The 17691-nt window shown below is 42.5% G+C and overlaps 1 protein-coding gene across 1 annotated transcript; it reads left to right on the forward strand.

The window, feature by feature from the left end:
- The first annotated feature begins 6899 nt into the window (after positions 1-6899).
- bcl7a (BAF chromatin remodeling complex subunit BCL7A) lies at positions 6900-16834 on the forward strand. Its single transcript, XM_080018015.1, has 6 exons — positions 6900-7006; positions 7912-7993; positions 8830-8926; positions 9061-9207; positions 10292-10398; positions 16695-16834. The coding sequence occupies exons 1-6, from the start codon at positions 6915-6917 to the stop codon at positions 16767-16769; spliced, it is 600 nt and encodes a 199-aa protein (XP_079874141.1). The 5' UTR covers positions 6900-6914; the 3' UTR covers positions 16770-16834.
- Positions 16835-17691: the final 857 nt, after the last annotated feature.

Here is a 17691-nt window from a genome sequence, read left to right on the forward strand (position 1 = left end):
ACCTGTCACTCTGGTGCCAGGAAAACAGCCTACACCTGAACGTCAGCAAAACTAAGGAGCTGATTGTGGACTTTAGGCGAGGATTACAACCGAGGACGCATGCGCTCTTGGTGATAAATGCGACTTCTGTTGACAGGGTGAACAGCTTCAAGTACTTGGGAGTCCACATCACAGAGGGTTAAACATGGACTTTACAAACAGACACTCTGGTGAGAAAGGCGAGGCAGCGTCTTTACCACCTCAGGCAGCTGAGGAAATTCCGGGTCTTGGTGAGGATCCTCAAGTCCTTCTACTCTGGAGCAGTGGAGAGCATCCTGACAGGCAACATCACTGCCTGGTTTGGGAACTGTACTGCTCAGGACAGACGGGCTCTGCAGAGGGTGGTGCGTTCAGCTGAATGTACCATTGCAACTACCCTCCCCTCCCTGCAGGACTTATACACCAGGAGGTGTAGTAGCAGAGCGCGCAGGATCATGAAGGATTCTCACCACCCCAACAATGGACTGTTCCAGCTGCTGAGGTCAGGCAAGCGCCTCCACATTCAAATAGCAAGAACAGAGAGACTGAGACAGAGTTTTATCCCGCAAGCCATAAGAACTGTCGATGCTGACCTCACCAGGGGTCCTCACTGAGCCACACACATAGGCTCCACTACCTTCTGTACTGTTTGTAGCATACTGTACCGCATACTGTGTCACTGTTCTGGGTTGTTCGGTGTCACCGTATTGCGGCGCCGTACTGTTGTATACTGTGCTGTATATCTCACAACACTACCTCACTTTATTCACATGCCACTGTAATGCACATATCTGTATATACATAATTAGCCTATCCCATATACATAAGTCTATCCCATATACATAAGCCTATTGCCTTTATCTATTCTATTTTATTTTATTTTATTCTATATATTTTTATTTTATTCTATAGTATGGTATTCGACTTACTGCATTACGTTCAGGAATCAGTTAGTTGGTCTAGTAGAAATTGTTAGGTAGCTACTGTGTTCAGTCTAGGACATATTGTGTGTAATCACCGCATTGCATTGCATTGCATTGCATTGCATTGCATTGACATTTCACTGCATATATATATGAAAGTATGTATATGTATGTGACGAATAAGCCTCTTGAATCTTGAATCTTAATTTAAAAAGACCAAGGCCGACCTCACAGTTGTAACTGCTACCACTGGAGGGCGGTGTTAGCGTTATATTTTCGCATTACATTGCCGTATTTCATTTTACGTAATTAACATTGGGCGAATAAACGTTTATAATGTAATGTAATGTAATTTAGTATAATATAATAAAACGTTGTTTAATTAATACCATCATTTATTCCGATTTTTTTTATTCCATAGAGCCAACGGAAGGAAACCGCGAAACCAACCATCATCATAAATATGACATTATTTTATTTGTATAAGAGATAGGCATATATTTGCTGTCATTGTAAAGGAAGAAATCTAGCCTCTGTAATAAATGTGTTTACAGAGTTTTCTGAAGTGGAATTAACATATTTGATTTTATAACGCTACATAAAATAATATTATTCGATTTCTTGGGCTCCTTTCTCACCAAATTGGTTCAACATATCCACAGAGACATCCTCGCATGTTTAAAGCTCTATTGATATTTTTGTATCCACAAATGTTGCTAAAATTTTAAAAAACAACAACATGAAAGTGTAACCTGGATTGGACGCGATCCTCCTTCAGATTCAAAGCGCTTCTTCCCTAACTCATGGCGTTTAATAGTTCCTAAGATGACAACTCCAGCGTCCAGTGCAACTGCTCTCTTCATCTGCCACGGCTACGAGGAAATAACCCCTGGGCCACGCCACTATGCCGCTAACCACTCCAAACGTCACAAAACGTCACAAAGATTGTGAAGAACCGCGCTTATTTGTAGGGCTCCCGTCCCGGCGAGAGCCCCATTGTTTTCGTTTGAGGAAAAAGTGACGTCAGTGGTATATGGGTGTCATGGACCCGCCGCACTTACAGACAAGGTGAATGAAATGTGTATTCTGGGCAGTTGCGACATGCCATCATCAAAGTTTGATCCAGATCCATTATTTTGGAATCATTTAGTAAAAAACCTTCTATGACTATCTTCGCGGCAACATGCGCAAATGACGGCCCACACAGGTTTTCTTTTTTATTTATCTTTATTTCAAAATACACAAATAAATAAACAAATAAACAAAAAACAAATATATAAAATAGTAAAAAATAAACAAATTCAGTAGAAATAAGGGTGTGAGAGTATGACTGAGCTTATTTAAAAACTTTAAACATATTGCATACATTCATTGTTTTGTTTTTTTTTGTTTTGTGAGGAAGAAATCGTTGACATGCATCGTTCCATTTCCTTCATAAATAGAAGAAAATATGTTTTTTTGTTTGTGAATTTACATCTATGAATGTGGAATTTGGCGAGAAGTAAAATTAGATTAATAAAGAAAATGCATTATCGTCTTTGTCACTATAATCATAGCAACCAAGTATAATTGTTCTATAGTAAAAAGCAAAATCTAAGAAAATGTTGTCAACTATTAAATGAACATCTTTGATGAACATGTACATTTATAAGACCAAAATAAATGGGGGCAAGTTTCAGAATGTAATTCACAGAAAGAGCAATTTACAACATTGTCTCTCTTTAACGTTTGTGAGAAATGTTTGACTGGATCGAGTCTATGGATCAATTTAAATGAAAATTATTTGATCCTATTTGTTAGAAGGAACTTTTTTTTCCAGTCAATGTAACGAACAAAACTATTCCAATAAAAAGGTGCTGTGGGAATATAAACCATGTTGTCTGCAAACAAAGCCTTTATTCCGGAGTTCAAACCTCTATTAAAAGGAAAAAAAAGCTTTACCTCATGGAGATTGAATTGGGTCAGGGGGTGACACTGACAGGGGTAGAGAGTGGTAAACATTCCCAAATAACATGTGTATACCAGATGGAATAGCGTCGAAAACTACAGAAAATGATTTTGGAGTTATTGGAATATTGTACGTGTCAAGTAAATCTTAGTCGCTGTACCCTTCTTTATTAAACAACTGACTAACTAGTATAATATCATTATTAAGCCATCTATCATAAAATAACGACTTGTTCTTATATATAATATGACAGTTGTTTTAAAATTGGGAAATTGTGCTTGTAAATCAGTGCCCATGCCAAAAGAGTCCATTGATGAAAATTGGAAGGTTTAAGTGGGATTTTTAAAATACTATAGTTACAAAGCGGAATGAATTTTCGGCCACTGAAATGCAAAAAGACGTGAAGAGAGATGAAATTCCCCATAGAAGTAGGGTTTTTTTAGATATTGTTTGATCCAGTTTATTTTGAATGTATTGTTAAGAGAGCTGGAGTCTACAGAATTAAGCACACTGTTGTATGTATTCACAAGTACAGATTTCGCACATAGTGGGTTTTGTAACGGCACGCACAGGTCACATGACAGCATTGCAGTCTAGTGATTGGTCAGCAATCGGGACCTCACCAAGATGGCGGCACGTGCAGATGTAACTGACGTCAGAACTTTATGGACGTCATGGATGGAGCCCACAGACAGTCTGAACGTCGTCATGGCGTCGTTCGCGGTTCACCCAGCTCGGCGGCTCATCATTGTGGAAGAAGTTGGTGATCAGCAATCGCCACCTCACCACGATGGCGCCATGCACAGAGGTATGCCGCAACGGAGATATCATACCATACCATATCATACCAAACCGTACAAAGTTACAAAGTGTGAGGTATTATTTTATTACTATTATTATATTAAAACTTTATTATATTTGAAAAAAAATTAAATAAAAACCATATTACATCACTATCAGAACTTATAGACATTCCAGAGATATCAATGTATACAATCTTCCTGAATTGTAATTACTGGTTACAATAACCATAAGCAATTGCATAATACAGTGAACATGTATTTATTGTGTATGTGTTTTGAAATATTTTCATTCTTTTTGTATTTTGGGGTTTCCTTCCAGATGCCTCAAAGAAGCCCAAATTCCAAGGCAGCAAAGAAACGATGGGCAGAACATGTTGCTTTAGAGGTCAGCCACTCTCCTCTTAAAAAAAGACTCAAATACTTCATGAAACCTCTGAACAAACTCTAAAGTAAGGACTGCAAAAAAACACAGAAAGAACAACTGGAGAAACGCAGACAGAAGTTGCTTTAAAATCTCTGACAACATTTAACTCAGATGAAGTTTCTTAAAATGTACCTGTTGATACTCCACACATCTCAGTGTTAAGAGGCTCATTTGATCAGGGTGATGCACGGTTTGGAGACTCCAGGAACACGCAGTGTGCAGCCGTCAGTTTAACAGCTGTACTGAAGCGCAAGACCCAAAATGTTCTGACATGGACAACAAGTGACCGAGATGATGTTTTGATGGAAGGAACTTGCCTTTATCACGTCAGGAAAAGGTCTGATAGAATAAAGACAATGTTTTCAGAGGAGATTATATTGCAATGTCAGAATTGCCAAGGCAACATATCTTCTGTAAGACAACATTTGCATTAACGTATGCTGAAGTGGTTCCCAGCTGTATTGGTGTTGAAAATGATGACTTTGCGTGACAGAATATAGCCATGCCAATTGGTAAAGCCATTCAGAGATCACTGGTAAATAATGACACATGCTTATTAACAATTACTGGTAATACATGTGTAATTATTAAGCAGAGGTCATGTTATGCAGTTGTAGATTCACACGCACGCAGCACAGCTGGACATTTGCAGCATGACCCAACCAGCAGCTTTGTAGCTTATTACAACAACATTGACTGTTTACAGGCATTTTTATAATTCAGTGCATTCTTTCAGTGAAAGCCAAGCACTATTTGATTTAAACACATTGCTTTATTTTGCCCTTCTCTTGTCCTGTCCAACTACTGCTCAAAAATACATTTTTCTTGCACTAGTTGTCATGCTCTTTCCTCCATTTGAATTTCTCTCCCACCCTCTTACCATGAATCCTAATACTAATTTGGTACACATAACGTCCATCCACAATGACTTGGAGCACATTGTGACATACTCAGCACCCCACTTAGCAACAGCATTAAAAACACCCCCCCAAAAGAAACCTTGCAATAAGGACAATAACCAACGACATCAGATTTGTTACAATTACAGCAAAAAATGTGTAGCCCACTACACACAATTATACATCCTCTACAATTGTCATTTATTTATTTATTTATTTATTTAAAGGTTTATAAAATACATATATAATTGTGAAGGCAGTTTTCTGTTCATTTACAAAGTGCCATAAAATAACTTTGTTCCCCAAAATGGATTAATAATCGGGACAAATGATCGTGATCACTATAATGACTAAAATAATCGTGATTATCATTTTAAACCATAATCACGCAGCCCTACTTCAGGATGATAACCACCGTTAGTTACAGTGTCGGAAACCCGCACACAACCGCAAAGGGTTCCACCAGGCCGGAACGAATGGACTTCTGCAGTTACAAAACACACTGGAATAGAGAGCCAAAGCACACTCGTCCATTGAACTTTAACGAAGGGCCGACGACCCTGGACCCTGCATATCGCTGCCTGCAGCTATGTTTATCATTATTATTATTATTATTATTATTATTATTATTATTATTATTATCATGGCCTACTAATACCCCTCCCTTCCAGTGAAACTTGAGCTTGTTCTCAGAAACGCAAGAGCTGCTGTGCCGGCTTGGAAATGATGAATCAATGCAGCCTTGCAGTTTTGACCTTGCAACACAAGAGCTCACTTCCATTATTTATTAATTTCAGTTCAATTTGAATTGCACACTAGCGGGCACAGAGCTTCGAAATGAAACCACTGGACTACTCTGTTTCATTTAAAAAAACAACAACAACAAAAACAACAAAAAAACCCTTTTCTTCTTTAGTAAAACCGGCGAGTGGCGACCGGGGGTCGTTTTTGGTCGCGCGGTTACGCGGATAAGGGGCTGCGAACTTCAAACGCTTCATTCTTTTCGTTCGATTGACGCGTCGATCGCGTTCCCTCCAGCAGGAGAACGAGTCCGCGCTCCCCGTGCGGCGAAGGGAAGGGAAGAGAAGAAGTGGGGCCGCATCCTCCCGCCCGCTCCATGGCTCCTTTCATTGGCGAACCGGGTGGCTCGCCCGCTCCGCCGCCTCTTTGTTCTCCGATCACACCGCGGATCGCTCTCTCTCTCTCTCTCTTCTCTCTCTCTCTCTCTCTCTCTTTTCTCTCTCTCTCTCTCTCTTTTCTCTCTCTCTCTTTTCTCTCTCTCTCTCTCTCTTCTCTCTCTCTCTCTTTTCTCTCTCTCTCTCTCTCTTTTCTCTCTCTCTCTCTCTCTCTTTTCTCTCTCTCTCTCTCTCTCGCTCGCTTCTCTCTCTCTCTCTCTTTTCTCTCTCTTCTCCTTTCTCTCTCTCTCTCTCTCTCTCTCTCTCTTTTCTCTCTCTCTCTCTCTCTTCTCTCTCTCTCTCTCTCTCTTTTTCTCTCTCTCTCTCTCTTTTCTCTCTCTCTCTTCTCTCTCTCTCTCTTTTCTCTCTCTCTTTCTCTTTTCTCTCTCTCTCTCTTTTCTCTCTCTCTCTCCTCATCTCTCTCTCTTCTCTCTCTCTCTCTTCTCTCTCTCTCTCCCTTTTCTCTCTCCTCTCTTCTCTTTTCTCTCTCTCTCTCCCTCTCTCTCTCTCTCTCTCTCTCTTTTCTCTCTCTCTCTCTCTTTTCTCTCTCTCTCTCTCTTTTCTCTCTCTCTCTCTTTTTCTCTCTCTCTCCCTCTCTCTCTCTCGCCCCCCCCCCCCCACCCCCTCCAGTCGGCGCATGCGCACTGGCTCCGCTGCGCGCTCCGCTGTTTGCATTGTGTCTGAACTGCCGGCGAGCTCCGAAATTATTACACCCACCGCGGCAATGTCGGGCAGGTCGGTCCGCGCGGAGACCCGGAGCCGGGCCAAAGATGACATCAAGCGGGTCATGGCCGCCATCGAGAAAGTACGAAAATGGTAAGAAAGAGGGGAGGGAGGGTCAAAGAAAGAAAGAAAGGGGGGGGGGGGGGGGGGAAAGAAGCAGCCTTTTGTTACCTAACAGGAGGAAAGGCTCGCTTGTTGGGGGAGGAGGGATGCGTTCGATCGAAAGGGCATTCGGAGCGGAATCCCGAGATGTACTTGCAACTCAGGTGCACTGGGGCGCACTAGTGCAATGTGTTGCACGCACGGTTTACACGCGTGGGGGAGGAGGAGGAGGAGGAGGAGGAGGAGGAGGGGGGCGGCGTTTTATTTATCCCAAATATATTTTCTGTCCGGGGTTGGAACCGGGAGCCATTTCCACAGTCACATGAAGCCATTCCTCCCGCCGCGCCGCGCCGCACCGCGAAGCGTCTCAACGCGGGGGCTCGGGGAACGGCGGTTAACTCTCACTTCGGAACGATCGCACGGGGGGGGGTCGGGGGAGTTTATTTATTTTTTTTGTCGTCCGTGTGGAGTTTTAAATTAAGCGCTTTCGCCGTCGCCCTTTTCGGGTCGAATGGAGAATGCGCACCGGTGGGGGGTTGGGACTGACTGGGAGAGGGAAGTAGGCTGCTGTACTGTAGTAGCACGCAATGACTCAGTCTGGATGGGGTTAAAGAAGAATAATTATAATCATAAAATTAGTAATAATGATCGCCACTATTTGATCGTTTGAATAATCTCAGAAATATACACATATATAAATATTAAAAATACAATTAACTCATTGTGTATTGAACGGTGCCCCGGGAAATCGATTTTACGTGAAAGTCAATTTACTAGAGCCAGTTTTATGGTTGTTTTTTATTTATTTTTTTAATGTAAGTTGTGTGTTATTGCATCATATCATGAGCCAGGCGGTATTTTTAAGTCAGCATGGCGATTTATTTTTTCCTCCACAGGGAGAAGAAATGGGTGACCGTGGGAGACACGTCCCTCCGCATCTACAAGTGGGTCCCAGTGACAGAGCCCAAGTCAGATGATGTAAGTTCACTCTGGTCAAAAAGAGCTCAAGGAATACCCATAATAATCCCTGCTTTTAATCCATTTCTTTATTATTAGTGTTCGTATTATTAGAGGTCCAAGGCCACAGGGCTAAATCCCTATTGTTATTGCTCATCGCTCAAAGAATCTGGAACACATTAGAACCGGGACATTTCAGACGTTTGGAGCAAAAATTTGTGGAAAAACTTGTCGTAATTTCATTAGTTTCAGGAGCGGGTGGCTTTGTGACATCAACCGAAGTTGATGAAAATCCAAGCTGCGTCTCTCGGAACTCGTTCCCCTCCAGCCACTTTGCGAGTACGACAGACAGCTTGAGCCGGTCTTGCGTTTTACATGTGACATGAACAGCCAATCATAAAGAGCAGAGAAACAACCATGTGATACGAACAGCCAATCGTACACCAGAGAAACAACCACATGACACGAAACAGCCAATTGTACGGCGAGAGCGCCGGCGCCTACTCCGCTCTCTCCCCGGACGCGGCGCTCTTGGCCCGGGCAGCGTGCTGCGGGGATGACGCCCCCCATCCCCAGGAAAAGAGAGCGATTAAAAAAACCCCAATATATATTTTTTAATAATCCTTGCTTTTCAATTCAATGACGTCTGGTCTGACACTTTCGGAGAGAATCCCTCGGTCCGCTCCAAACGTCCCCGCATATAATCACAGAGCGATCACATATAATCACAGATTTTGTAACCTCGGATTACTGAACCTCTGAAACCTATAATACGTACCTAACATGACCAAACAGGACCCTGTGTATTGCTTCCTTCAGCTATATTTATTATTATTATTACTCTTTTTTTTTTTTAGAAGAACAAGAATAAGAAGAAAGGCAAAGATGAGAAGTATGGATCTGAGTTGACCACTCCAGAGAACAGCTCTTCTCCAGGGATGATGGATATGCACGGTGGGCGTAAATAAATCTACATCGGAGCCTAATTTCACTCCCAAAATTATGAACAAATTGCTCCTACAAAACAATTTTGATATATTTTCTTTGATAATACAATTTCAACTTAATCACCTCTTTTTCTCCCCCAGACGACAACAGCAACCAGAGCTCCATCGCTGACTCGTCTCCGGTGAAACAGGAAAACAGTTGTAGCACCAGCCCGGCGCCTGATTCCGCCGCCGCGGTTCACCGAGACAACGAAACCAAAAGTGACCAGAGCCCCGACAGCAAGAGAGGTCCGACACACACACACAAACACACACACTCTAACTGAAACACACATATAGGGTCTCTGTCTTGTCGAATGGATCGGTGTTGGGCTCCTCCTTGTCCCCTGGTTCCATTCTTAGTTCACTACAAGTAGAGTTTGTTTCGTTGGTGGTTTTGTTTCTTTTTGGGCTGGATTACGAGCATCCTTTTATAGTCTTAATATTTTACTCTTTTTTTTTTTTTTCTAATTTCAAAGAAAAAGCAACATTTCCCCCCTAGTGATAAGCCGTCACAATGCAGTTAATCAAGCCATTCCCAAAGTTAAGAATTCCGCTGCCCAATTTGAAATCTGAAAAACTTGAGATCTGAGATAGATGATATGATCCGGATCAAAATAGGTCAGATAACACGTCATTTAAATCCCATGGTTCTGTTTTATTAGTTCAAATTTTTTTTTTAAGTTTTAGATCACTTTTTTATGTAAATATTTAATCATAAATATTTTATGGTAATTTCAAAATGAATGACAACATTTGAAATGAAATCCTTTTTATTTATTGTAAATTACTTCTTGTGGCCCACCTGCAGTACCTTCACAACCCACATGGGGGCTATGGCTCACACTTTGGGAAACACTGTTCTAAATATCATGTGAAGCTGTTTGTCTTTTAGTTAGCAAGTGTTAATATAGTGTGTGTGTGTGTGTGTGTCTGTGTGTGTGTGTGTGTGTGTGTGTGTGTGTGTGCACACATCATATATATACACACATACCGGGAACACTCCACACAAGACCTGTCGTTTTGAAGATGCTCTGACCCAGTCATCTAGCTATCATAATTTGGCCTTTGTCAAAGTCGCTCAGATCCTTACACTTGCCCATTTTTCCCGCTTCACATCAACTTCGAGAACTGACTGTGCACTCGTGGCCTAATATATCCCACCTCTTTACAGCCGCCACTGGAATGAGATGATCTATGTTATTCACTTCTCAAAGAGAGAGAATTGAGAGAATGGACCACAGTAGTACGGAAGTGCTTTGTCGTATCTAACCCTTAAGTAAGTAAAAAAAAAAACAACAAAAAACGTGTTTTTTGTTTTTGTTTTTTTTAGGCAAGAGCATTCCTTCTTCAGAGACCTCAGAACGAGTACAAAGTGCCAAGAGAGACAGTGTGTCCTCAGCAGAGAAAGACTCCTCCTCAGACAGCAAAGCCACTCAGGTATGGAGGTTAGGGCTGGACCCGTGTTGTATTTGCTCAGATTTTATTTTTTATTTTCCACCTTGGCATTTTCCCCTGTTGTTATTGTTGGACAATTTTTCTTGACATTTTTCGGGCTAAAAGTATCTGGAATAGAACGACGGCAGATGTTACGAACACGGTTTACGTTTCGTTTGAACCGGTACGTCGCAAACATCTCGTGGTTCAACTTTCATCCAAATCTATCTACATACGGAGCAGAAGTTAGTGTAAGACCAACCAAATTTGACCCCAAGTATCCAGGTGGTCGTGCCTCACCGACACGCCAACGTTCGAAAACTAATGGAACGAGATGAGATTTAGAGTAAGACGCTTTGTGACAGCATCATACTATGTACTACAAATGTGCAGGTTCGGATTCAGAATGTACATTTGCACTGTGTCCAGAGTGGGGCGTAGACTATGTCACTCAATAGTGGGTAGAGTTTACAAACTAGGTGTGTATGTGTGTGTTTATGTACCTTCTTACCTGGTAGATGTCTGTGGATCTGTTTGATTTATATTTTATCTATTTGGTCGCCATTACTTTGCCGGATTCATGAAAAAACACGAAAAAACCTGGATCCACAGAAGCTCGTGACCACATCGCGTCGAGGCCACTCAACGGTGCGAATGAGTGATGCGTTTATGTACCAGGAATGCGTCGGAAAAATATAACCGGTGAAATTGTAATCTGCACAGAAATACGCCAACGTTTTTGGGAAGTTAGATTACCTTCGTAATCCTTCGTAAGTACGTCGCGTCAAACAGATCAGAGAAACAACCATGTGACACGAACAGCCAATTGAACAACAGAGAAACAACCATGTGACACGAACAGCCAATCGTACAGCAGGAGTGCCGGCGTTTCCGCTGCTCTCTCCCCGGCTCTCTGGCCAAGCAGCTTGGAGCGGGGATGAGGCCCCCTGGAGCTGATGTGGCAGGTCTTCCTAAAACAGCAATTTGAACCCGCACTCCTCCCAACCCGAGCCCGGCCCGGCCCCCATACCCGCAAAAGGATTAAAGAAAGAATCTGTGATAGGAGAGAGTCCCTCGGTCCACTCCAAACGTCCCTGCGTATTATCACAGAGCACAGATTCTGGAACCTTGGAACCTCCAAAAACTGTAATACGTACATAACACGACTAAACTGGACGTTTATTCCTGCCTGCAGCTATATTTATTATTGTTATTGTTATTATTATTATTATTATTATTATTATTATTTTCCTAGCCATTCTCCGGGCTGAAAGTGCCTGGCGCTCAGAAACTGTTAAACCCACAGACACAAAACGAATGAGTTGTATTTGTGGCAGTCCAAGCACGTGGTGTGTTGAATTGATGCCGGTCCACGTGTCCTGGAAGATTTCAATGTCTCGGACAAATGGGAGACATTCCGGTCAAATATCATCAGTGTTTATTGAGCTTAAAAACAATTGACAGGCAGGCTATATAAATTAATGAAATCATCACAATGTTTTTTATTGAATATTCAAAATAAAATCAGTTCAGTCAGTAAACGGCATTTTAAAAATAAATACATTTTGCGAATATTAGGACTTGAAATTGAAAAATGTACGTTTGTGGACAGTAAGTAACTGTAGCTGCTTTAATGAATATTTCACTTAAATATTTTTTTTTATCAAATTAAATCAAAAAACTAAGTATGGCATGTAGGTCTAAATGAATAACAAAGTTTGCAGTGTTGTCTGTCTTCGTCGGGACGTCTCGTCGACATATTTTACACAAAGAATATTTACCATCTGTTTTTGGTCGAACTTAATTATCCCCAAAAAAAACGCCAAACTATGGATGTACCTGTCCCTGTTGTCAACAGTACATCATCTTTCTGCTTCTCCGGGTTTTGAGAGCTGCACGCTGTCTGCGCTCTGTGTGTACTGTGTTTACAAACGCAACCTGTCCACGGGGGGCGGGGCGGGGCTTGTTTCTATAGACAAACATGATTGGTTAGAGGTGAAAGGTCAGCTTTATATTGTCCAAACTGATTGCCTTTCAGTTGCAACATGCCGAACGCAGAACATATCTGCTTAATTTTTTTTATCGAAATGATCAACTCTATTGGTCATAATTATCATTATTGTTTTATTGCTCAGCAGTAATTCAAATTGTGCTTAGAGGGAATAATTTTTACCGGATGTTATGATCTGAGAGATTTAAATCTGTCGGACTTCAACAGATTTTCCCAGTCAAAAACAGCAATTACCAGATAACGGAAACTATGGCTTTCACATTGGACGCAGTGTGCACCGAGCTCAGTGTAGAAGCCTTTGCCTCTGCATAGGGCTGCGCTGTCTTCAATTGATACGATTATTGCCATTTGTGCAATTGCTGCGACTCGCTCATACATTGCTGCCTGCAGCTATATTTGTCCCCAGTGTTATTGCTTGGCGTTGTTGTATTTTTATTCACTGTGTTTTTCGTGACAACCGCAGTACACACAGACATGGTGGAGGTCCCATTACAACCGGGATGTTTCAGACGTCTTGTCATCCGGACTGAGTCTGAAAGGGGAGTTGAACTTCTCAACCTGCAATGCCACTCTATTCATTCTGTGATCATTAGGAACTTCTTGCAACAACTCTGCCCTGTGGACGACCTGTGGGATGACAAGAGCACAGTTTTTGTTACACAGAACAACCACCAATCCCCTTCTTTGGAGAACGATCTTACCATGTTTTGGTCTATAAATAACTAATCATCATTACTACTCAGATCAGGGGGAATCATGGATGAGAAAAATAAACATAGACCCAAACAACATCATGTACATGGAAAAAAAGGAACATAGAAACAACAGACGACAACATGTATCGACAAAACTAAGTCCGGGAAAACTGGAACAGCAATTGGGCACGTGGCCTTTTCCTGTAAGCTATGGCAGTAAATGAGAGAGGAAACGAGAGGGATGTAATCAGGAGGGTGTTCAGGGGTGAGTTCAAAGCAGGTGGTGGTGTGTGTGTGTGTGTGTGTGTGTGCGTGTGTGCGTGTGCGCGTGTGCACGTGCGCGTGCCTGTGATGAGTGTGCCTGGGTGTGTGATGTGTCCACCGGTGAGTGCACAGGAGTTGTCCCAATTGGTTCTGGTGTATAAGGTCGAAATTTTATCGTAGCGCCTCCAAGCAGCGAAAAAGGTCCCGAACCCACCCCTGAGTCCCGCAGCCGTATAAATACTCCACGAACGCAGGAACGCCCCGAGAAGATTTGTGTGGGGATGTATGTGTTCTAAGCTAATAAGAGTGGTATTGAAATTGCAGGACAGACATGAAGTATGCTGGGGCAGGAGCGTGACAGGCAAGATCGCAGCCGCCTGGCACATCCCTACCCACAGAGTTCGCACCCCACCAGTCACGCAAACCCTAGGCCTATTGTGTGGCGTATGTACTGATTTTGAGTTCTGGCGCTCGGAGAGATAGGTGAAGCACAAGCAGATCAACGTAGGGGTGCAGTGGGCTACGCAGCGGCCACGACAACCCCCGTACCCATACCCGGAGGAACCCAACCCACAGCAATCAGCCACAGGCGCAGAGCCTTCCGCCATGTACCTCTGCCATGGCGGGCTGCTCCGCGCTCCTGACCAGCCCCCGGCTGCCACACATGTGGACCACAGAACAGAGGACAGCAGACAGTCCCCCACCCACAGCCCGGCCCCCCAGCGACGAGTGCCCTGTGCACCAAAAGTGCCAGAGAACAGATCCCCAAGAAGCCAGGTGTGACAATGGGAGTTGCCCCCACCCCCTTGAAGGAGACCACATAGGGAGCCCGCACTGAGCACACTCGGCCAGGCTCAGGTCCCCACCCGGGTCACAGGACCAGACGGAACGTCCAACCTGCCCCGGCACAATGGGCCACCCCTCCTGCGAGACGCAAGCCCCGCCGCCCTTGGGGCGGGCAACCCCAGCGGGGCCCCGACCGCGGGGCCGAGACCCAACCTACTCAGCCTGCGCCCTCTGCCCCCTGCCCTTGGTCTGGGTGAATTATAAATGGAATTACTTTTTCAGTTCTGTTGGTTAGTGTATTACTAATGATCTTTAATTCACAATTAATTTGGCTTATGGGTCTATAACTGGAGGTGAGGGTTGAGTCCTTATTGGGTTTGAGCAAAACCAAAATTAAAGCAGTGTTCATGTGCGGAGGCACTATTCTGATGAATAGTGGGGATATGAGTGGCCAGAGGTGTTTATAGAATTCCACTGGGTAGCCATCTGATCCAGGTGATTTATTGTTGGGCAAATAAAAGACAGCTTCCCTGAGCTCTTCTAGAGTTAGTGGTTGATCTAATGTGGTAGCCTGCTCTCTGGATAGTTTTGGGTGGTCGATATCATCGACGAATAAGATATTTGATTGATTATCTGAGTGATATAGCTATGTGTTTTCTCAACCCCGTCGTCTGTGCCGGAAGGCCCTGAAAACACCACTAGCGTGGCGTGTGGCATAACAGCCACACTGTAACAAGTGTTTTTTCTCTATAGCGTTTGAATTCATTGGCAAGAAATATACCTGATTTGTCATTGAATTCAAAATAATTCACTCTTGTTCGCATGAGTAATTGGGTCTTTTGATGGATGATATTGTAAAGTGGAGATGTAATTGTCTGGATCTCATTTTGGACTTGCTCAGTGGGTGAGTGGGCTTGTCTTTTGTGCATAATCTAGTATTCTTTTTGTGCAGAATACTACATCTCAGAACTGCCTTTGCCGTTTCCCAAAATAAGGATGGTGCAAAAAGAAAACTTGTGAATTTATAACTCTCAGGAGCAGGCCGCTTTTTGACGTCCAAAGTTGTATAAGTCTAAGCGTTTTGGAACCCATGCCCCGCCAGCCACTTGCAAGTACGACATCTAGACAAACAGTTGAGCCGGGGCTACGTTTAAAGGAAACTTGGAAAACTGTGACTCGTTCTGCGTTTTACAAAACCCCGGAAACTATAATGGCTCCTCGAAGATGTTTTGGCGGCGCCCTTTTCTTTAGTGTCCACACTGCGTCATCCAGGAACGGTCATAATTCTTAAAACACGGCTCTTCAGTGATATTTGAACTGAACGGCAGAAGAGCAACATGCTGTGGCGCAAGTGCACATTGATTGTTCCAGATGTAAGTCCACACAAACTGTAGGAGTCGAAAACAGTCCAAAACATTGTGTTAACAAATACCGTTGAGCTTGCAGCTCCAGAGCAACGGGTCCGAATTGTGTCTGTTTTATTTTAGTCCCAAAGGTTAAGGAAGTTGATGAAATGCCTCTGAAGTGTGCAGTGTTTTCATCTGTTTGAATGGAACCGTGTTGTTGGGGCCGTCCACACGGAGTGGTTTCCTTCCACAGACACCGTTGGGTTCTGTGGACTACAGCTAACGTAGTAGACAGCCACGTTCTAATTTTTAGGATAAAGTAAAACAACACGCAACAGGCGCATATCCTTGTATTAGAAATTCTGCGTGTCACCAGGACTCATTACGTCGGCCAATGCTGCATTCAATGGAAACTCGGAAAATTGTGACTCGTCTTAGTAGTAATGCTGTTGTAAAGACAAGTGACAGCACAAGCTGATGCTACATTCCATGGGAACTCGAAAATTTGTAATTGCTGTCGATATGAAATTATGGTGGGGTTTTTTTTTTATGGGAACTCGGAAAACTGTAATTCCTTCTTCTTGATCTTACACAACAAAGCTTGACCCTGTGTATTGCTTCCCACAGCTATATTTATTATTGTTATTTATTTTTTTATTATTATGTTATATATTCTTATTTTGTATATATTTTCATATAATTGTAACTTATTTATTCTGCATTTTTTATTCTTATTAATAACTGGTGGTTGCTTATGTTCAATAGCAAAATTATGTTATGAAAGAAGCCTTACCTACGTATACGTACGGCTGCTACCTTGGCCAGGTGTCCCTTGTAAAAGAGATTTTTGATCTCAATGGGACCTCCTGGTTAAATAAAGGCAAAATAAAATAAACAGTCCTACCTTTATTTTAGTATTTCAATATTTACCCATTTATGAATCCCTCCAGGTGTCCTCGTTTGCTGTTCTATGCATTTTAATCAGGAGTTTGCATCGATTTTACGATTACATTTCTTGTACTTATTGTAGCCTGATATTGTCCATAATATAGTTCATACATCTTATTCCAATAATTCAAAAAAAAATGAAAGTAATCTATTTTTTTTTTCTACATTGTGTGTGAGCTCCTGTGTCTTAATACTATGAGGCTAAACTACTGTATTTTAATTGAATCTTTTTTTTTTTTTTTGTGGTAGGACCTGGAGGAGGAGGCCCTGCCCAGCAAGAAAAGCAAACCGGAGTCCTCGTCTCAGGACTTTGAGGAGAGTTAAAATGCTTTTCCTCCTCCAACCTTCTTTTCTCATTCTTCTCGTCCTTCTTCTTCCCCCCTCTTCCCACCATCCTATCAAGTTTTTTTTTTTTTTTTTTGTTTTGTTTTGGGGTTTTTTTGGGGGGGGGGGGGGGGTTGGAAAATGGACACACCGCTTCTCCCTTCTCTATCCTCTTCTGTCCCTAATCTCCAAAATACTTATCAATATCAAAGGGAGACGTGGACATCTCTCGAGAAACGGATATTTCCTTATTCACAAATCTCACCCTACCCCACCCCCCTTCGGGCTTCCTTTTTATGTTTCTTCACACACTCCCAAAATGCCACGAGAAGCGTTGAATCCAGGCACCCCTGCACCGCCACACCTGAGCGCCAGAAGAGAAACGCTGACCCGTATCTGTTAAAGGAAAATAACACTGGGAATTACACCAATATACACACACACACAGACATCAATCAGTTAGTAACACTACACCCAATAAATCATCCCATTTTTTTTATTAATTCCTACTGTCCAGACTAATGTTCTATATTTGTTAAGGGGAAATCCTGTCGGGGTGGTTTTTTGTATTTGTTTTCCTCAGGAGGGTCAATGCACTGTTATGGTATATCACAATTGATCACAGATAGATTTGCTGCTGTAGTGGATGTCATTTTTTTTCCCTCTGATTCATGGAAGGTGTTGTGTTTATTTTTATTTTTTATTTTGTTTTTTTAAATAAGTTCTCATGAAGAGGGAAGATGGAGTGACGGTACCGGTCAAGTCAAACTCGTGGATTATCAGATAGTACAAGGCGGGCGTAGGTAGCATACAGTAGGTCCTGGAGGTGTGCCTTGTGTCGCTATGATCAAACAGAACATTTCTTCGGTCAAAATGTTGTATCATTTACGTTTTTTGTGCCTTTTTTTTTTTTTGCATATAT

The sequence above is a fragment of the Zeus faber genome (assembly GCF_960531495.2).
Source record: "Zeus faber genome assembly, chromosome: 17".
In the NCBI taxonomy this organism is placed as follows: Eukaryota; Metazoa; Chordata; class Actinopteri; order Zeiformes; family Zeidae; genus Zeus; species Zeus faber.

Coding starts and splice junctions, on each gene's coding strand:
- bcl7a (XM_080018015.1), top strand. CDS start 6,915: ATGTCGGGCAGGTCGGTCCGCGCGGAGACCCGGAGCCGGGCCAAAGAT. Junction 7,994..8,829: donor CAGAGCCCAAGTCAGATGAT/GTAAGTTCACTC, acceptor TTTTTTTTTTAG/AAGAACAAGAATAAGAAGAA. Junction 10,399..16,694: donor CAGACAGCAAAGCCACTCAG/GTATGGAGGTTA, acceptor TTTTTGTGGTAG/GACCTGGAGGAGGAGGCCCT.